Raw genomic sequence first — 22,297 nt, 5'->3', positions numbered from 1 at the left:
ACCTGAAGTTTACGTGTAGTGAATTTCATTAATATGTGATAATGAATTATGGAGATATGATTCATAATGTGATTTCACAAAATGGCGTATAAATGACGTCACGGATGAGTGATCACGCTGAAAAGCTTATTAGGACTAAGTTAAAGTATTTTAAAGACATTGTGAAATTCTTGTGATCATTGCCATTCAACTTTTTGAGATAATTGACACACAAAAAGTGTACAGAAAGAAGAAGAATATTTTAATGCAAGTACAATAACAATAGGTGATCATTTCATTCTAAATGATCACCTAATTAATGCAGCAACTATACAACTTCAGGCTAGGTATATAGCTAGCGTACGATGTTCGTACATTACCGATGTTTACCAGCTAGGCCTACAAAACTAAGCCTAGCTAGGCTAGGCCTAAGACCGTCCACGAGAGGTCGATCGCCGCGAGCTACTTAGGTAGTGCATTGTTTCTCACTTTTTATCATAATTTACCATAAAACGTACATTTAAGACAAGAAATGACATGGTTTAATGTTTTTAAAGTAATATATATGTATTATTTTTACAAACGTCACAAAAGAGAAAAAAGCTACAGTATAGGAAAACCATATATATGCTGCCTTTAATTGATGAAAATAATATTTTCACATGTCCAATAAAATGACATCATGATTTGTAGGAGCAATAATATTGTGCCAATACAATGATATTTTTTTTATTGATCATGATATCATTTGATTGGATTTTTTATTATCAAAGATATATGGTTATCCTATAGTTCTAAAATGAAAATTTTCTTTTGTTTTATGTCTGAGAAAAACGTACATTTATCCATTTATCATTATAGTGTGTTGCAGCTTTTGCCTTGATCACTACAATTTACCATTAAAATACTTGCTCATAGCAGTTTATTTTGATTATGAGTGTGTTTGAGCTTTGTTAAATGTGTTTTCTTATGTGAATAACCAATTTATTGTTTATTACAGCAATTGGAATTACGTGAACATCAGGCAGTTGTTCTAAGCTGAAGAAGCTTTTCACTGCAATTTAATCAATTGAAATGCTGTGTCTGTAACAGCTAACATGAATATTTGAAACAATGATGCCTTTAAGATTGCATGAGGAGAGGTGTTTTGTCATTATTCCTATCATTGATCAGCAATGAAAAGTATTTAAATTCAACTGACAAGATTCAGCCTATCATTGGTCAGCAATGAACAGTATTTGAATTCAATTGACAAGATTCAGCCTATCATTGATCGGCAATGAACAGTATTTGAATTCAACTGACAAGATTCAGCCTATCATTGGTCAACAATGAACAGTATTTGAATTCAACTGACAAGATTCAGCCTATCATTAATCGGCAATGAACAGTATTAAAATTCAATTGACAAGATTCAGCCTATCATTGGTCAGCAATGAACAGTATTTGAATTCAACTGACAAGATTCAGCCTATCATTGATCGGCAATGAACAGTATTTGAATTCAACTGACAAGATTCAGCCTATCATTGGTCAGCAATGAACCTTATTTAAATTCAACTGACAAGATTCAGTCTATCATTGGTCAGCAATGAACAGTATTTTAATTCAACTGACAAGATTCAGCCTATCATTGATCAGCAATGAACAGTATTTGAATTCAACTTTCTAGATTCAGCCTATTATTGGTCAGCAATGAACAATATTTGAATTCAACTGACTAGATTTACCCAATCATTGGTAAGCAATGAACAGTATTTGAATTTAACCGACTAGATTCAGCCTAAATTACTAAATATTGTATAGAAAACATGATTTTGTTCAATAAATTTGAAGTAAATCTGGATTAATTTAAACTAGGTGCTTTGATAATTCTGCAAATTGTAGTGACCTTGATGTTTTTTAAAATATATTTTAAAATGTAATCATACTGTAACCTGGTAGTGTATGTGTTTTTCAATACCAATGTTATGTCATTTTTAGCAGTATGTAACACTTAATAATTTAAAATATTTTTTTATTCAAACGAAGCAAACCAAAACTTCAGAAACCAAAGTTAATATGTAGTAAATTGTGCTACCTAAAATGACATTTATAAAGAATGAATTGTGTACAATTATAATGATGGTTGTGATATATAATTAAAAGTGAGATTTTACAAAATTACATGCCAGGGCCATAAAATCGCAGCTAAAAACAATTCAGGACACATTCACCATACTTTAAAATACTAGAGTATATACGGTAATGTATGTTGTCTGAAGTTCTTCAAATAATATGCAGTTATGACAAATGAGTATAGATCCAGTGTTTTAGTATTTTGTGTGTTCTGAATACCATATATCCCATGCTCAAGTATAATTTCACCTCCTTTAATTTATACTAAATTTTGTCTCACAAAAACATGAAATATGAAGATTATTAATTCAAACTTTGAATAGGCTATTTTTTAGTCAATCATATTGTAGCAAAATAATAATATTAATGTTTTCACTTATAAAATGACATGCAGCCAATTGTGTGACTATTTTTTGCTTTAAAAATTTCAGGTAAATACTGTATTCTTCTTTTTCAATCCAATTTTTGGTCAAAGTGAATAAAGTATATGTGACATTAAAATGGCATACAGTATTCAACAAACAAAATGTTAATTATTTTTTCAGGGGGACAATATATCTTTTAATGGTATGTGAAACAGTGTGTTTATATTATCTTTGCCTCTAACCCAATAATAAGTTGTAATGCAGTGTGAATACTTTATTTTTTGTGTGTCTGTTGCTTGCTATATCGGACCAAAAATACAATTGAATGCAAATAAAATACTTGTGTTGTTATTTATTTTTGTCAAGTTGTCATCAATAAACTTACAAGTTATATTGAGTGCAAATTATGTGTTTGCCAAAATTACTGTTTTTTTTTTAGTTCTTCAACGGCTTTTGCTATATTCTAAGTACAATTTTAAAATAAAGATAGCCTCGTCTACTTGAATCTCAGACTTTTCCAATCTAAAAGAAAAAAACAAAACAAACTTTTTGTCAATAAAAAGCTATATATATATCATATTTTTACTGGGATTATGACACTAATCTTCACCAGAAGCAGACTTAAGCTCTAGCTTCACTACAGTACCATCCAGGACAGTTGTACCATACCCACATAGTTTTTCCGTGGACGAAATTCGGACAACACATGGTTATTTAGGTAACAATATGACAAGCGACATTCACAAACAGTTACAGCATTGAGTAATTCATTTTTCTAGTGAACTGTCTATGGGCTTTTACTTTGAATCTCTGGAAGGATGTTCATCAACAAGACAAAAGGGCCAAGGTCTGTCATTATTACAAAACAATAACTATGTGTGTTATTTGTTTAAAAATCTGTTTGATATTCATTGATTTACTGTCCCAGAACGCGAAGCCTGTATACGTACAGGTTGACTTTTTGGTTACTGAATTGCACTTTTTTTTAGCATTTGACCTAGGTACAAAAAAAAAATTTCGGAAGGCTAAAACATTTCACTTGTGATAGAATGTCGGTTTTGCTACACAAATTTCAATAAAAAATGGTATTAGTTTGATGAGGTGTGTGGTATCAATATCGTGTAATACTGCAGAAATATTCACGTAGGCCTGCTATGTATGTACATCATGTCTCAAAATCGGCTGTTCGTTTCTTATAACCATAAACCAGATTCCTTTTTTTTTCGCCACAGCATGCATACATGATAAACACTTTCCTAAAATTTAACATTCTAGATGATTGTATCAAGTCCAGCTATATGCCTACATTGTTTAGAATATGTAATAATATATTAGTATGGTTTCATGGAGCTTAAATTCATGTTATGGTTGGCCAAAGGTGCTGTTACGGTCAGTGGCCAACCATTAACAAAAAGTCCTGCTGACTATGACTATTTTTTTTATTCTGATAATCATGCACAATCTTTAAATTTCACTTAATAATGGCAGAATTTACAAAATATCAGACAAGGTAATTCAATTTAAGTTTTTAAATCATTGAACACACTGATATGATGCACTTTTGGCCTAACATCAACTATGTGACCATGAACGTATAGCTCCGCATTGAACCCTATGTTTATAAGAAATATTTAAATATATTTTAAACAGTGTAGGTCTAAATTGCCGGACTGGATTACTATTATCAATCTAGAATGTTGCATTTCAGGAACCGTTTTTTTCATCACGTCTGTCTGCTGTAGTGCAATCCGTGGGTTATGAAACATGGCTTTTAACATGTGGGATTCACTTGGCTACATTCTCTAGGTGGCCTGAATGGAGTCACTTTTATATTGCCTTTTTTGTATGTTATGTACATACCATAGTCGTACTTTAATACTACAATATTTCTATTAATTCCAAAAAAATATATATAACTACTATAAATAAATCGAAGATAAAGTGAAGACATATTTACATTTTAACTTTCTTTTTAGGCTGCATAAAATGTATTTTCTTTACTGTAAAAAAATGTTTTACAAACTGACAACGCCTAGCCTAAAAAAACCCTGATTATTTTCGTCAAATAACAGAGTTGGAATCTTTTGTTTTATGAATAAACGGGCGTGTCAAGTTTTACATAATGATCTAGCTCCATGATCATTTGTTCAACAAATTTTCGACGATCGGTAGAGCACGCTGTACCGTGAGTTCCAACTTTTAGCAGGAAGTAGCTGATCCGAATATTTTCCATGGACAGTACGTGTACAAGGATAGATGATTTCTGGATGGTACTGTAGTTCGACAAAAATAATTAAATTATATACTATTGTATGGCATACTTAGAGATGTTGTCCTTGTAACGTTTGAGTTGTGCAGCTTCTGCTGGTGTAATCATATCCTCTATTTCTGCAGTCTGTGCATCATCAGCTCCAGCGCTTTGTAAAGATGCTGCAATTGCCTCCACACGTTGAGATTTCTCAATTACACGTCTGATAACAAAATTAAAATCTGTTCCTTTAGTGCTCAAGATATGATAAATACATTAGTGAGGTTTCACATTTATTGGGACAGTATACGAAAGGAGACGGTACATTAACATGGTGATGGTTGTATAAAGTGTCTTCCATCCTGCTTTTCGCTTTTGAGGTGGCGGTAAGCCTCTTTGTCATACAGTAAATCAACCCAATACAGTCGCGATAATGAATGGAACTGTTTATACTTGGCTTTACACGCATGCACAGATTAATCTTACGTATAAATTACCGTCTCCTTTCGTCTACCTTCGCGATGCGAATGCTCACTATTGTCAATTCAACTTTAAAATATGTTCTGTATTTATAAAACTTACTTGTTATTTTGAGTTTCATGATTGCGTCTCAAGAATAGATTCACAATAGATTTGTATGATCGTTCCAGAATATTGCGACACACTTGGTCAGCATTCACATTGAATAGGAAGAACGTGCGAGATGGTGCATGATCTGGTGTGCGTGGAATCTCTTGCACTGAAATAAGCTGCTCTGCAAACATTTTGTATAGCATTTCCTTGGCTTCTTTTGCAGGTATTAGAGCAAAATCCTCAATCTGTTTCTGTTCTAAATATTTCTTTGTCAGTAGCAACTTAAATATTCTGTAACTTTTCTGGCCAAACCTTTCTTGTACTGTAGATCCTAGACTGGCTATACAGAGTTCCTTAACAGCCTTATAAATATCTATCAGGCATGAAGTTAACATGAAAATTAACTAGAAATACACGTTGAGATAAACTGACATTTTAAATTTATGTGTTATGTTAAATTAAAAAGCAAATCTTCTAATTTCCAAGCCTCTGTCCAGTCATTGATTCGTGTATTGATTTAAAGTACCTATACTATAGTTGTTCGAGAAATTTGGCTTTAAAAGTTAGACCTTTAATTTAATTATCTAAGGATACTGACAACATACATCCCTCCACCAGATGTACTGTACTTTGATACAAACTCAGTCTGAAAAGAAAAACATTCATAATTTTGCATTTTATTTCTTATAGGTTATGCATTGTCTATTGTTTATCTCTACGGCTCACTATGTCAGTCGGTAGGTCGGTCGGTAAAAACTAACTTGAGCATGCGACTGCAGCCATGTATATGGCCGTGTTGTCCATTATCTGCAAATCAATATATAGTATGAAACTTGAAATCGTGTATAGTATTGAAACCTGAAATCATGTATAGTATGAAACCTAAAATCATGTATAGTATGAAACCTGAAATCATGTATAGTAAGAAACCTGAAATCATGTATAGTATGAAACCTTAAATCCTGTATAGTATTGAAACCTGATATCATGTATAGTATTGAAACCTAAAATCATGTATAGTATGAAACCTAAAATCATGTATAGTATGAAACTTGAAATCATGTATAGTATGAAACTTTAAATCATGAAACCTGAAATAATGTATAGTATTGAAACCTGATATCATGTATAGTAAAGAAACCTGAAATCATGTATAGTAAAGAAACCTGAAATCATGTATAATAAAGAAACTTGAAATCATGTATAGTATTGAAACCTGAAATCATGTATAGTATTGAAACCTGAAATCATGTATAGTATGAAACCTATAAATCATGTATAGTATGAAACCTGAAATCATGTATAGTATGAAACCTGAAATCATGTATAGTATTGAAACCTGAAATCATGTATAGTATTGAAACCTGAAATCATGTATAGTATTGAAACCTGAAATCATGTATAGTATGAAACCTATAAATCATGTATAGTATGAAACCTGAAATCATGTATAGTATTGAAACCTGAAATCATGTATAGTATGAAACCTGAAATCATGTATAGTATTGAAACCTGAAATCATGTATAGTATTGAAACCTGAAATCATGTATAGTATTGAAACCTGAAATCATGTATAGTATGAAACCTATAAATCATGTATAGTATGAAACCTGAAATCATGTATAGTATTGAAACCTGAAATCATGTATAGTATTGAAACCTGATATCATGTATAGTGTAAACCTGAAATCATGTATAGTATTAAAACCTGAAATAATGTATAGTATTGAAACCTGAAATCATGTATAGTATGAAACATTAAGGTCATGTATAGTAAAGAAACCTGAAATCATGTATAGTATTGAAACCTGATATTATGTATAATATTGAAACCTGATATTATGTATAGTATTGAAACCTGATATTATGTATAATATTGAAACCTGATATTATGTATAGTATTGAAACCTGAAATCATGTATAGTATGAAACATTAAGGTCATGTATAGTAAAGAAACCTGAAATCATGTATAGTATTGAAACCTGATATTATGTATAATATTGAAACCTGATATTATGTATAGTATTGAAACCTGAAATCATGTATAGTATGAAACCTGAAATCATGTATAATAAAGAAACTTGAAATCATGTATAGCATAAAACCTGAAATCATGTATAGTATTGAAACCTGAAATCATGTATAGTATTGAAACCTGAAATAATGTATAGTATTGAAACCTGAAATCATGTATAGTATGAAACCTGAAATCATGTATGGTAAAGAAACCCGATATCATGTATAGTATTGAAACCTGAAATCATGTATAGTATTGAAACCCGATATCATGTATAGTATTGAAACCTGATGTCATGTATAGTATTGAACCTGAAATCATGTATAGTATTGAAACCTAAAATCATGTATAGTATGAAACCTGAAATCATGTATAGTATTGAAACTTGATATCATGTATAGTATTGAAACCTGAAATCATGTATAGTATGAAACCTGAAATCATGTATAATATGAAACCTGAAATCATGTATAGTATGAAACCTGAAATCATGTATAGTATGAAACATGAAATCATGTATAGTATTGAAACCTGAAGTCATGTATAGTATGAAATCATGTATAGTATGAAACCTGAAATCATGTATAGTATTGAAACCTGAAATCATGTATAGTATTGAAACCTGAAATCATGTATAGTATTGAAACCTAAAATCATGTATAGTGAAGAAACCTGAAATCATATAGTACTGAAACCTGATATCATGTGTAGTATTGAAACCTGAAGTCATGTATAGTATGAAATCATGTATAGTATGAAACCTGAAATCATGTATAGTATTGAAACCTGATATCATGTATAGTATTTGAAACCTGATGTCATGTATAGTATTTGAAACCTGATGTCATGTATAGTATTGAAATCATGTATAGTATTCAAACCTAAAATCATGTATAGTATGAAACCTGAAATCATGAAACCTGAAATAATGTATAGTATTGAAACCTGAAATCATGTATAGTAAAGAAACCTGAAATCATGTATAGTAAAGAAACCTGAAATCATGTATAGTATGAAACCTGAAATCATGTATAGCATAAAACCTGAAATAATGTATAGTATTGAAACCTAAAATCATGTATAGTATTGAAACCTGAAATCATGTATAGTATTGAAACCTGAAATCATGTATAGTATTGAAACCTGAAATCATGTATAGTATTGAAACCTGAAATAATGTATAGTATTGAAACCTGAAATCATGTATAGTATGAAACCTGAAATCATGTATAGTATTGAAACCTGAAATAATGTATAGTATTGAAACCTTAAATCATGTATAGTATTGAAACCTAAAATCATGTATAGTATTGAAACCTGAAATCAATGTATAGTATTGAAACCTGAAATAATGTATAGTATTAAAACCTGATATCATGTATAGTATTGAAACCTAAAATCATGTATAGTATGAAACTTGAAATCATGTATAGTATGAAACTTGAAATCATGTATAGTATGAAACTTTAAATCATGAAACCTGAAATAATGTATAGTATTGAAACCTGATATCATGTATAGTAAAGAAACCTGAAATCATGTATAGTAAAGAAACCTGAAATCATGTATAATAAAGAAACTTGAAATCATGTATAGAATGAAACCTGAAATCATGTATAGTATGAAACCTGAAATCATGTATAGTATGAAACCTGAAATCATGTATAGTATTGAAACCTGAAATCATGTATAGTATTGAAACCTGAAATCATGTATAGTATTGAAACCTGAAATCATGTATAGTATGAAACCTATAAATCATGTATAGTATTGAAACCTGATATCATGTATAGTGTAAACCTGAAATCATGTATAGTATTAAAACCTGAAATAATGTATAGTATTGAAACCTGAAATCATGTATAGTATGAAACATTAAGGTCATGTATAGTAAAGAAACCTGAAATCATGTATAGTATTGAAACCTGATATTATGTATAATATTGAAACCTGATATTATGTATAGTATTGAAACCTGAAATCATGTATAGTATGAAACATTAAGGTCATGTATAGTAAAGAAACCTGAAATCATGTATAGTATTGAAACCTGATATTATGTATAATATTGAAACCTGATATTATGTATAGTATTGAAACCTGAAATCATGTATAGTATGAAACCTGAAATCATGTATAATAAAGAAACTTGAAATCATGTATAGCATAAAACCTGAAATCATGTATAGTATTGAAACCTAAAATCATGTATAGTATTGAAACCTTCAATCATGTATAGTATGCAACCTGAAATCATGTATAGTATTGAAACCTGAAATAATGTATAGTATTGAAACCTGAAATCATGTATAGTATGAAACCCGAAATCATGTATGGTAAAGAAACCCGATATCATGTATAGTATTGAAACCTGAAATCATGTATAGTATTGAAACCCGATATCATGTATAGTATTGAAACCTGATGTCATGTATAGTATTGAACCTGAAATCATGTATAGTATTGAAACCTGAAATCATGTATAGTATGAAACCTGAAATCATGTATAGTATTGAAACTTGATATCATGTATAGTATTGAAACCTGAAATCATGTATAGTATGAAACCTGAAATCATGTATAATATGAAACCTGAAATCATGTATAGTATGAAACCTGAAATCATGTATAGTATGAAACATGAAATCATGTATAGTATTGAAACCTGAAGTCATGTATAGTATGAAATCATGTATAGTATGAAACCTGAAATCATGTATAGTATTGAAACCTGAAATCATGTATAGTATTGAAACCTGAAATCATGTATAGTATTGAAACCTAAAATCATGTATAGTGAAGAAACCTGAAATCATATAGTACTGAAACCTGATATCATGTGTAGTATTGAAACCTGAAGTCATGTATAGTATGAAATCATGTATAGTATGAAACCTGAAATCATGTATAGTATTGAAACCTGATATCATGTATAGTATTTGAAACCTGATGTCATGTATAGTATTTGAAACCTGATGTCATGTATAGTATTGAAATCATGTATAGTATTCAAACCTAAAATCATGTATAGTATGAAACCTGAAATCATGAAACCTGAAATAATGTATAGTATTGAAACCTGAAATCATGTATAGTAAAGAAACCTGAAATCATGTATAGTAAAGAAACCTGAAATCATGTATAGTATGAAACCTGAAATCATGTATAGCATAAAACCTGAAATAATGTATAGTATTGAAACCTAAAATCATGTATAGTATTGAAACCTGAAATCATGTATAGTATGAAACCTGAAATCATGTATAGTATTGAAACCTGAAATAATGTATAGTATTGAAACCTAAAATCATGTATAGTATTGAAACCTGAAATCATGTATAGTATGAAACCTGAAATCATGTATAGTATTGAAACCTGAAATAATGTATAGTATTGAAACCTTAAATCATGTATAGTATTGAAACCTAAAATCATGTATAGTATTGAAACCTGAAATCAATGTATAGTATTGAAACCTGAAATAATGTATAGTATTAAAACCTGAAATCATGTATAGTATTGAAACCTGAAATCATGTATAGTATGAAACCCGAAATCATGTATAGTAAAGAAACCTGAAATCATGTATAGTATGAAACCTGAAATCATGTATAGTATGAAACCTGCAATCATGTATAGTAAAGAAACCCGATATCATGTATAGTATGAAACCTGAAATCATGTATAGTAAGAAACCTGCAATCATGTATAGTATGAAACCTGCAATCATGTATAATATGAAATCTGAAATCATGTATAGTATGAAACCTGAAATCATGTATAATATGAAACCTGAAATCATGTATAGTATTGAAACTTGATATCATGTATAGTATTGAAACCCTAATACATCAGTTATTTCAGACGTACACACCAAATAATCAATTGAATGCAAAACTCTACTAATCGGTGATTCAATGCTAAAACATATAAAGACCAATGGTCTCCTAGAAACTAAAGTGAGGACCATGAGAGGAGCAACGATCAACAAAGTCTGCAATAAACTCAACGAAACAGATCTGAAGGTAAAAGATGCTATTATTCATGTTGGAACGAATGATTGCAGTGGGGATAACTTTTCCCTGGAGAAATTCGAAGATGATGTTGATGCACTCGTGACTTTGCTAGAGCAGAAGATAACCGGAAATGTCTACATTTCAGCTATGTGCCAACGCTTTGATGATCCAAAGGCTAACGAACAAGTGAAAATTGCCAATAAGATGCTAAAAACTGTCTACAAACAACAATTTATTGACCATGCAACGCACCTAAGCTCTCCAAGTAACTTCACAAAACATGGACTGCACCTTAACATCAGGGGAACTACAGCACTACTTCGTAGTATTCATGCTATTAAACCCATACTCAATTATTCTAGGAGCAGTGTAAATCGAATGAGTCCTGCCGCTGCCACTAACGTATGTTACTACTGCAACGAACCTGGTCATGTCAGTCATGCCTGTCGTCATCGTAGCCCTGTTACCTGCTGGAACTGCAACATGAATGGGCATAAAGCTAAATTTTGCAAAAAAACTGTCTACTGAGATGAAGGCGAAGCAAATGAAGCCGAAGATACCAAATATGAACTAGATTCTTCTTTTTCAACTAATATTAAATTTGATTTAAACAAAGAAAAATTAAATAAGAATTGTAATAATGATATAACTGCAAACAATAGTGAAAAGTGCAACCATATAAATTATGATGTTAAAAAAGATGTTAAAAGAAATAAAGTAAGTCAATGTGGAATCTGTCTAAAAAATATTATACTGCACAAAAAAAGTATTTCATGTAGCAACTGCACTTTGGTTTGCCATCTAAATTGTTGCAAAATTCCTAGTTCTTTTAAGGTTAACACTTGGTGGTGTGATGCATGCTTCTTTAAGGCAACTTTATCAGAACTCTCATTCAGTGAAGGAAGTTATATTGATCACAATTGTTTACTCAAAAGGGGTTTTAAGATCGTTCATTTGAACATTCAATGTCTTAGGAATAAAGTTGATCACCTAAAAGTCTTCCTTCACATTAATGATGTGGATATTCTATGCCTTTCTGAAACTTGGCTAAATTGTAATATTGATAACATGGAAGTCACTATAGATGGTTATGATATATGTAGATTAGATAGATCAAACTATAAATTAGGTGGTGGTATTTTATGTTATATTAAATCTGGAATAGTATTTAAAGAATTAAGTACCTTAAGAGAAGATGATGTGGAAGCACTCTGGATTGAGATAAACTTACCACACACTAAACCTATCCTTCTTGGTACGATATACAGACCTCCAAGTGCCACATCTGAATATTTATGTAAATTAGATACCATGTTTCAAAATTGTACTATGCTTTATAAGGATGTAGTGATACTTGGTGATTTCAATGTTAATATAGCTAAAAAGTGTAATGCTGATAAAATTAACAAAATCGCTAAACATAGTAATCTAATACAACTAATCAAAGATTTCACCAGAGTAACTAACACAAGAAAAACCATAATAGATTTATTATTTGTTTCCAACCAAAATATTTCAATTGCTGGAGTTCATAGTCTTGGATTAAGTGACCATTCACTAATTTACCTAATCCGAAAAAATAAAAAAGTTAAGGTTCCACCTAAAATTATTAAAACACGTTCATTTAAAAAATGTAATGACAATGAATTTATTAATACCATTAAAAACACAGATTGGAACCAAGTTATGCATAGCTATGATGTAGATACTGCATGGTCAACATGGAAAAAGCTATTTGATAATGCATGTAATAAACATGCTCCTGTAAGAACAAAGAAAATAAAAGGTTCACTTCCTGGGTGGATCACAAGTGATTATATAACCTTAACAAAAGACAGAGACTACTACTATGCTAAAGCACACAAAACAAACAATGCTGGTGATTGGGAAAAAGCTAAATAAAATTAACAATTTAAGTAAAACTCTTAAAAAAAGCTACTGTACAGATTCTATAAAAGAAAATTCTAATAATCCTAAAAAACTTTGGGATACAATCCATAAATTAATTCCTAAAAACAAATCTTGCATAAATAGTGTTACAAATAAGAATAATGAGCAAACTACAAGTGATAAAGACACTGCAAACCAATTTAATAAACACTTTTCTTCAATTGGTAAATCACTTTCTGAAAAACTTACTATATCTCCTACTAACCATAATGACATAAATAATGCTGTAAATCAGAATACTTTTAAATTTGATATAATTACACCAGAATATGTTTTTAATGAAATTAATAACATTTCTAACAATAAGGCCTCTGGTCTTGATGGTATAAATTGTAAATTATTAAAGTTAGCTGCTCCTGTTGTATGTGAAACTCTCGCATATATATGTAATTGTTCTTTGTTCACGTCAACTTTTCCATCTGATTGGAAAATTGCAAAGGTGACCCCTATTTTTAAAGAAGGTGACAAATCTGATGTAAATAATTACCGCCCAATTTCTGTCTTACCAATTGTATCTAAGATTATTGAACGTGCTGTGCACAATCAAGTATATAAGTTTTTAACAAATAATAATATTTTAAACCCATCACAATCTGGTTTTAGAAAGAAACATTCCACAAATACAACACTTTTAGATGTATCTGACTATATTCTAAATAATTATAATGATGGTAATGTAACTGCTGCAATATTTTTAGATTTAAAAAAAGCTTTTGATACTGTTAATCACAAGTATTGCTAAACTTAAGGAAATTGGTATATGTAATGATGCCCTAAATTGGTTTACTTACTTATTAATGTAAATAGTTCAATTTCTGATTTAAGAGAAATTGACATTGGAATTCCACAGGGCTCTATTTTAGGTCCTTTGTTATTTATTATATATGTAAATTCTCTTCCTGATGCTGTTGATTGTAAATGTGTTATGTACGCTGATGATACCACTCTATTATGTAGCTCCTCAAATCCTATAACTCTGCAAAACAATCTAAACTCAAATTTTTGTAAAATATCAAAATGGTTAGATAACAACAGATTGACTTTGAATGTTAAAAAAACTAAACTTATGGTATTTGGTACTAGTCACTTATTAAATAACTTCCAAAATATTTCACTTGATGATAATGGAACTAACATTGAAAGAGTGGAATCATTTAAGTATTTAGGTGTTATATTTGATCCTAAATTGACATGGAAGGATCAAATAAATAGTGTATCATCAAAAGTTTCTAAACGAATAGGGGTAATACGGCGTGTGAAATACTACTTGCCATCTCATACAACTATTATGCTGGCAAATTCTCTTGTAATGCCATTGTTTGACTATTGTAGTGCTGTATGGACTAATTGTACAAAAGAAACTTTAAATACACTTCAAATATTATTCAATAGATTAGGTAGAGTTCTGCTATCCGCAGATATATATACACCGATTTATAAACGATATTTTTAAAACACTTAATTGGGTTACACTAAATGAAAGATGGAGGGAACATCTACTACTTACAACTTTCAAATGCATTAATGGCCATTCACCATCATATTTATCCTCAATGTTTAAGTTTAATGACTCCCTCCACCCCAAATGCACCCGTAGCCAAAGTTGTAAAACATTAATTACACCAAATTGGAAAAATGCTCAAGGTAAAAGAACCTTCAAATACAGAGCAACAAAAGAATGGAATCTTTTACCAACTGAAACTAGAACAAAAGTAACTGGGAAACATATTTATAAACTCAAAAATATAGCAACTCTTATGTCATCCAAGTGATCTTACATTTTTTTATATTTAATTTTTTATATTTTATTTGTTTTTAACTGTTCTGTATATATCTTTTAAATTAGGCCTACTGTGTATTTATGTTATAATTTTTATTTACTTTTAAACTTATAACTGGACCATTTTGGAAAGCAGTACTGCGTTACTGAAAATGCAATCCAGTCAAAAGAAAGAATAAATAATAATAAATAATGTATAATATGAAAGCTGAAATCATGTATAGTATTGAAACTTAATATCATGTATAGTATTGAAACCTGAAATCATGTATAGTATGAAATCATGTATAGTATGAAACCTGAAATCATGTATAGTATTGAAACCTGAAATCATGTATAGTATTGAAACCTAAAATCATGTATAGTGAAGAAACCTGAAATCATATAGTACTGAAACCTGAAATCATGTATAGTATTGAAACTTGATATCATGTATAGTATTGGAACCTGAAATCATGTATAATATGAAACCTGCAATCATATATAGTATGAAACCTGCAATCATGTATAGTATTGAAACGTGATATCATGTATAGTATTGAAACCTGAAATCATGTATAATATGAAAGCTGAAATCATGTATAGTATTGAAACTTGATATCATGTATAGTATTGAAACCTGAAATCATGTATAGTATGAAACCTGAAATCATGTATAATATGAAATCTGAAACCATGTATAGTATGAAACCTGAAATCATGTATAATATGAAACCTGAAATCATGTATAGTATTTGAAACCTGATGTCATGTATACTATTAAAACCTGAAATCTCACAATAACACACAGCGGAAAAAAACTGGTGTTTATGTTTAATACTAAAATTTCACTCTTTGTTTAAAAACTACTCAAACTCGCACTCTGATGTCATGAACTACTCACCTGATCTTCTACTAGTATTTTGAGGTACTGATTCAATGTACTCTGGTCTATAGCTGGTTCTTTAGGTAAAGCTTCCAAAATTTCATTGGTTGCAACTGGGTTGGTAACATCTGCTAGACAACTGGTTGTCACTTCACTTATTCTCAACATTGTCTGAACAATCATTGCTGCATTCTAAGTGGTAACATTATTTGCAACTTATTATTTGACAGGACCAGAGTTCATTTAGTTTGGTGAATAGCTAATGTCCCTATGAATTTGGTAATGACAAATTCATATCTTTTTTTACATTTAAATCTTATGCTTGTGTGCAGCCTTAACACAAACAAAACCATTTTTTTATTATTTTATATTGATTGACAAAAAGAAAAAAAGGAAAAAAACTATAATATAGATGTATGTAGGCCTAGTGCTTATTAAAGTAAAAGCACTTCACACAGAAATGTGTGAATGTCAGCTTGTTAGCCTTCTTCACACATGAAAAATTAACCTAGCGACACTGATATGACACCAAAGGAATAATAGAAGCAAATTGGATGAAACAAGGTCAAATCTCTAACCGTTAGCGTTCGGCATCTGGAAAGCCGATCAAGCTGGATCGGATAAGGCGTTCTCGTGCAGGCTGTGATCGGTTAGGCTAACGCCCGTATTCTTAAAAAGGACTTTAGTCGTAGTTCGAGCTAAAACTTTAAAAATGACGTCATTTTAATTCATAAACCAAACTTCAACTAAATCGCCGACTAATTCAGGCCAACCTTGACTAAATCGAGACAGATTTTGATCGATTTTTTTAGTCCTGGAGGGGGCAGGCTAAATGGTCGACTAAATGGTTTTTAAACGATGTTTATGAAAAATGTAACAGTCATTGAGTTGTTATATTGGCCAGATATTGAAGAATGAAATATCTATTTTTATATTAGCTTAATTAAATATACATTGGTATATGTTATAATAATGAAAATCATCTTTATTTACAACCGTATACAAATTACATTATTTTCTTCGCACAAGTCCGACTTGAACTACCTCACGCCATAGCGACAATGGGATGCGGAAATTCACCAGCAGATGGAATGTTTAGGGGGCCTAGTGCTTTCTTGTCACGCTATGAAGTGCGTGGTTCGTCGCGATCATACCTTGTTGGAGGCCTAGAAAATATGAAAGTTACCGTACCGCCATGGATTTTGTTTGTTGTTAATCAAAAGTACTTCACTGTTAAATTAATACTGATCTTGTTCTAATAATTAACGATTAAAATTATTTTTCATGTATATAGTCCTGATGCGTAAAAAGTGATATCAATGCGCAAAATTTCGTCTGCTCCTCAAATACTCTCTTGTCATTGGCCAATGTATAGCGTTTGTTACCCAGACGTGTGCAACTCGACTAAAAGCTTGACTTCATTAAGTCGAACTGCAAACTTCGACTACTTTGTTTTTTAATCGAATTTGAATAGCTCGAACTACGACCTTTTCAAGTCGAACTTCGAACTACAACAACTAAAGTCCGGTTTAAGAATACGGGCGTAACAGTTAGCTAGTTAGCGATCTGGATCTGTACACATAATGTATGTGGAGGTTTCCTTTTTGGAACTAAATGGAAAGGCATGAAAGATGAATAAATTATTAAACATAATTAAACAAAAAAACCTAAAATTATTGTCATTCATTAGTTTACCTCATCAACTCGTCTTTTAATAGCAGCAACAATCACCTGATCACGCATATATTGATGAAACCTGTCAAAGTTCACACACCAATAAATTCCTTCGTCAATAGCTGGCTAAAATTTAAACAAAATAAAATACACAATTATATCTTGTTATTGTATCTCCCCAAGTAGGTTCCAGGGTATACTTTTTGACATTTGGACAGTTATTAACTAGGCCGAGTTTTTTTTTTGTTTTAAAACAAATTTGAGTAAAGAAAAAGTAATTTTTATTTTATTTAGACTAGACATTGGTAAAAAATGTAACAAAGTTCAATTTAATATAGCGCAAAATGATGCCTCTAAGCGCTAAACAATCAACAGAAAACATATCTTGTGCTAAGCCACAATCACAAGATATGACCATGAACCTGGTTGTAACCCATCCCTTCCATTTGAATGCTTTCAAGAGTAAAGTCTAATTTTTACACCAGAATATACATATTATTCAATGTCACTTTGCAGAACGATCGTCCTTTCTGCTCATACATAGTGGAATCTCTGGGCATACTGTAGTCTCACCACCAAATTTTGGAACTACGGTAAAAATTTGAATTCATAATTAAATTGGTACCTCTGTTTTTTTCTTTTTTAACGGATTCTCATCTGCACCAGTTTCTGATAGTTTTCTCTTTCTTATATTAATTTTACCTAAAAAATACAATTCACAATGATCTACAATTTACCAAGCATTTTGATACAATTTTTACTGTATTTTATCATTTTTTTATATCAATTTTGTTGTATTTTTTTATATAGGAGTATTTATTTGATTATACATGTTACCAAATTACACCCAAAAAAAATAAACGACTTCCCCAAATAAACACCTCTCTATATAAACAGCCCCTTAAAACCCTCCTGAACAATAAATATTGTATATTGTAACAAAACTCACTCACAACAAAGGTGCTCTCCCAATACAATGCAATAAGAGGCTATGGAGAAGAGCGCCACCATACAATCGTTAAAAACATATAATTTAATACCCCTTTTCCACTTTTGAGTGTACAGTTAGTGAGGGTATTAGACTATTATCATTTTGGTTGCAATAATTGTCAACAATAAACAGTACTTATACTAGTATTTTTATTGAGAAAACAATCTATTTTCTTACTATCTGGAGCCATTCCTTTAGGTATTTTGTACATTTCTTCTTCTGGAACAGTCAGCGTTGGGGTTGCACTGCCTTCCTTCAGCTCACTGTTATTGGTAACTGCTGGGGCTCGCTGAAGGAAATGTGTGCTGATCAGGTCAACACATTTTTGTCGTACTGTCCCCTCTTCTACAAATTTATTCTCTGATAAAATATCAATTTAATAGTTTCAAATACTAATAACTGCAAGAATAGCAAAATGTTTAAGGTTGGGTAATCCTAGCAAAGATGAAAAAACCGACCACATGTAGTATGTACATACGTTCAACAACCTCCATAAGCCTCTGCCATACTTTAGAGACAACTTCACTCATCAGCATGTGTCCATTCTGCAACAGCTCCTCGATGATCAATTCACCAGCATCACCATACAAAGACTTTGCACAGTAAATGTAGCTTGGATACCGTGTGTGTAATAGTATTCGATCAAGTCTAGCTGAGTATTCTACAAATCCGCGTTTGTGGCAACCATACTCAACATGGCCAAGTTGTATAAGGACTGTCAATGCTTTCTTAACCTAGAAAAGAAAGTTACATAAATTGGGAGATTTTGCAAATCTTACTTCGAAAAGAAACCCATCTTTAAAAGAATCTCCCTTCTTTGGTATGCAAAAGTAATCTTGAAAAGAAGCCCATCTTGATCAAGACCTCTCCTATTAATGTAGTTAGCAAATTCGGTAAATTGCGCGTTACTTAAGTTCTAGAATGTTTACGCGATGGTATATAAAATTGGTTCGTACTTTCGGTACTGATTTTAACAACCTGATGTAACCCTGTTTACTAAATAAATTGAGTTTGATAATAAGTTATTGACCATTAAAAAAAAAATTAGGTTCAACGATTTTCCCCAAATAGGGGTGTTTTCCGATCGTGGTATACACTGTCTAATGGATGTCCATCTTGAAAAAAAACCTGTACACAATAATACGAGGATGCTTCGCATTACCTATCTCCTTCTACAATAATTGTTTAATAAATAGCTGAAAACCGGTTGAACAGCTTGAATACAGCATCATAATGTTGAAGACAGGACGATTTTGATAGATTTAATATATGTTTATACAACTGTATTGATTTGCGATGAACGGAACATTCCAATCTCTTAGTCTCCCAGTATAATTATTTGGTATAAACACAAGTAGGTAAATTTATGGGCCCTTGGGGGATAAACTTAAAACCTTTAGATATAGCATTGCAATACTTTGACAATACTGTAAATACGTATAAGCATTTTTGGTCGCCATTTGAATCGCAAATTTCTTACTGTGAGTGTGGGTACTGTTAGATATATAAACACATACAAATAATATCAGTTACACTCTACTTGTTCAAACAAGTAGGGTGCAACGATTTTATCTATAGTCTTAGTGTACACATATAAGCAATTGGACAAGGGACAAAGAAGGAAAAAAAATATATACAGTGTTGAAATCGACGACCTTCATTTTCATCCATTTTGACCTCTAGCTATCACAACAATAGGGAGCTTTCGAAGATTACGATTACCTTTTTTTATGGACCGTCGAATACGGGTTCATATTCGATGGTTGAAATCACAACTACGCATGCGCTCAATGATAAAAATACAATACATAAGTAACGCGCGCGTAGAAACATCAAACAGGCAATACGGGATATATTACGAGCGAAGCAAGCGAACTCTACACAAAATTTACAGCATTAATTTTAAAGAAGCATACCTCTTTAGTTTTCAAGTCATCTAGAAAAGAAGCCCATCTCGAAAAGAAGCCCACCCTACTAAAAGAAGCCCATGCCCATGGACTTCTTTTCAAGGTTTTAAATGGTACGTCTCTTTGAAACTTTTAACTCATCTCTTTTTCACGATAAATATATCAGCAGTCACTTTTCCAAGTACAAAATAAATATAGGCCTAGGCCCTAGAGTTTTTTATTTTATTAAATTCAAATCTCAATGATATATTTACTAAAAACTTTTTCGGCAAACATACCTGTTCCAGTTGAAGTCCAGCCTCTTTTGCTAGCACCCTGAGAGCCCTAGCACCATGTTCGACTAAGTAAGTGCATACTTTCTCAACAACCTCTCCATAATGATCTTTGATGAGTAGAGAACCCAATTTACACTGAGTTACAGACATCAGACAGGAGTAGTGTAGGTCTAGGTAGGCCTAGTGATAGCCTAGGCTTAGATGCTTTCCCGATCTACCTACTAGGCTAGCCTAGTATTACTAGCTAGAGAGGCCTCTATTATGGTAGCCTGCCTGGCCTAGGCTTCTCTTAGTAATAAGTAAAGGTTATGGCTAGGCCCTAGGCCTAGGTTAATTTAATTTATAGTAAGACTTATAGAGCTCTGTGTAGGCGGATCTAGTCTAGAATGTAAATTTGGCGGCTCGATAAGCGTTCCTATTAAAAATTGTATGAAAGATCGTAGGCTGGCTGATGATATGGGTTGTCTTGTTGGATGCTAGTCAAGTCGCCCCATCGCAAAGTCGCCCCATACAAAGTCGCCCCTTACACAGTCGCCCCATCGCAAAGTCGCCCCAAAACAAAGTCGCCCCGACACAGTCGCCCCATCGCAAAGTCGCCCCATCGCAAAGTCGCCCCAACGCAAAGTCGCCCCATCGCAAAGTCGCCCCATCACAAAGTCGCCCTATCGCAAAGTCGCCCCAAAACGTTAAAAAATAGTTTACAAGTGCGTAAAATGTCGCAATGATACACAAAATAACACGGAACGTGTATGCATAAAAGGGGAAGCCCCGCCATGTAGTCTCAGGTTACACGATCGGCACGCACCCCCATCATCAGAGAGGAAACCCCGACTAATCACTCCGCGGTCGCACTAACGTGCTAGCTTACCAGAGGGAAACCCCCGTAATTACTCCGCCGTTGTCGCACTACAACGCACCATCTGAAGATGGGGAAACCCCGCCGGAGTTTTACGATGATATCAGTCGCGTTCGAAATCGGTCGCGTTTAATTTTGGTCGCGATAAAATAATGTTATACGATCTAGATTATTTTTACTTTGGTCGATGAATATTTATTATTATTATTAGGCCTATATTAATAATTGATTTTTGTTTTTATTTTACAGGTCAGTATGATGAGAAAGATGTGTGCCTTAAAAAAATGACAATTTGTAAACATAGTTTAAGATTATAGTATTATAATTATTTAAATGTGAAAAAATATTTTATAGGAAACGTAGGCTGCGTCTGTGTCTTTTATTTTATATGCAACAAATTACGTAAAACAATTTATTTATAAACATTCAGTTTACTATTATATACATAGTATTACAATGAACATTGATTCTAAGCCTGGAAAGGCAATCCCATCATTATATAAAATTGCATCATATTACCACTATATGTCGTAAATGATGACGTGCGTGTGTGTATTCGTCGTACGTCCGTGTACGTATTATTCCGTGCCTCTTCACTGTCTTGTTTAATTTAAAATTAAATATACACCCGATATGAGGATATTTATTAGGCATATAAACCAATCGGAGCTGCGCCTTCTG

General features: G+C 31.8%; 3 protein-coding genes across 9 annotated transcripts in view; 2 read left to right on the top strand and 1 right to left on the bottom strand.

Annotated features, from left to right (window-relative positions):
• Window positions 1-2,482, top strand: part of LOC144845544 (tubulin polyglutamylase ttll6-like) — a 28,221-nt gene extending 25,739 nt beyond the window's left edge. For 5 of the 7 annotated variants that reach the window (XM_078702945.1, XM_078702944.1, XM_078702947.1 and 2 more), the window contains one exon: window positions 980-2,482. In XM_078702945.1, coding sequence (XP_078559071.1) covers window positions 980-1,021 — 42 coding nt within the window. In that variant the 3' untranslated portion in view covers window positions 1,022-2,482. The remainder of the gene's footprint in view (window positions 1-979) is intronic. The other 2 variants (XR_013612564.1, XR_013612563.1) reach the window with 2 other exon arrangements.
• The window catches only part of LOC144845548 (peroxisomal multifunctional enzyme type 2-like), a 254,730-nt gene that overhangs the window by 178,735 nt on the left and 53,698 nt on the right, over window positions 1-22,297 (top strand). The window lies entirely within an intron of this gene.
• On the bottom strand, window positions 2,547-21,918 carry LOC144845551 (DNA-directed RNA polymerase III subunit RPC3-like). The gene is made up of 10 exons (XM_078702963.1): window positions 20,764-21,918; window positions 19,057-19,312; window positions 18,756-18,938; window positions 18,213-18,289; window positions 17,609-17,713; window positions 15,932-16,105; window positions 5,878-5,929; window positions 5,293-5,656; window positions 4,784-4,933; window positions 2,547-2,984 (listed from the first exon to the last, which is right to left on the bottom strand). Exons 1-10 carry the CDS (start codon window positions 20,908-20,910, stop codon window positions 2,906-2,908), a joined length of 1,587 nt encoding a protein of 528 aa, XP_078559089.1. The 5' UTR covers window positions 20,911-21,918; the 3' UTR covers window positions 2,547-2,905.

This window comes from Antedon bifida, chromosome 6, assembly GCF_963402885.1.
Source record: "Antedon bifida chromosome 6, ecAntBifi1.1, whole genome shotgun sequence".
NCBI classification, from domain to species: domain Eukaryota; kingdom Metazoa; phylum Echinodermata; class Crinoidea; order Comatulida; family Antedonidae; genus Antedon; species Antedon bifida.
This window is presented reverse-complemented; position numbering and strand designations above follow the sequence as displayed.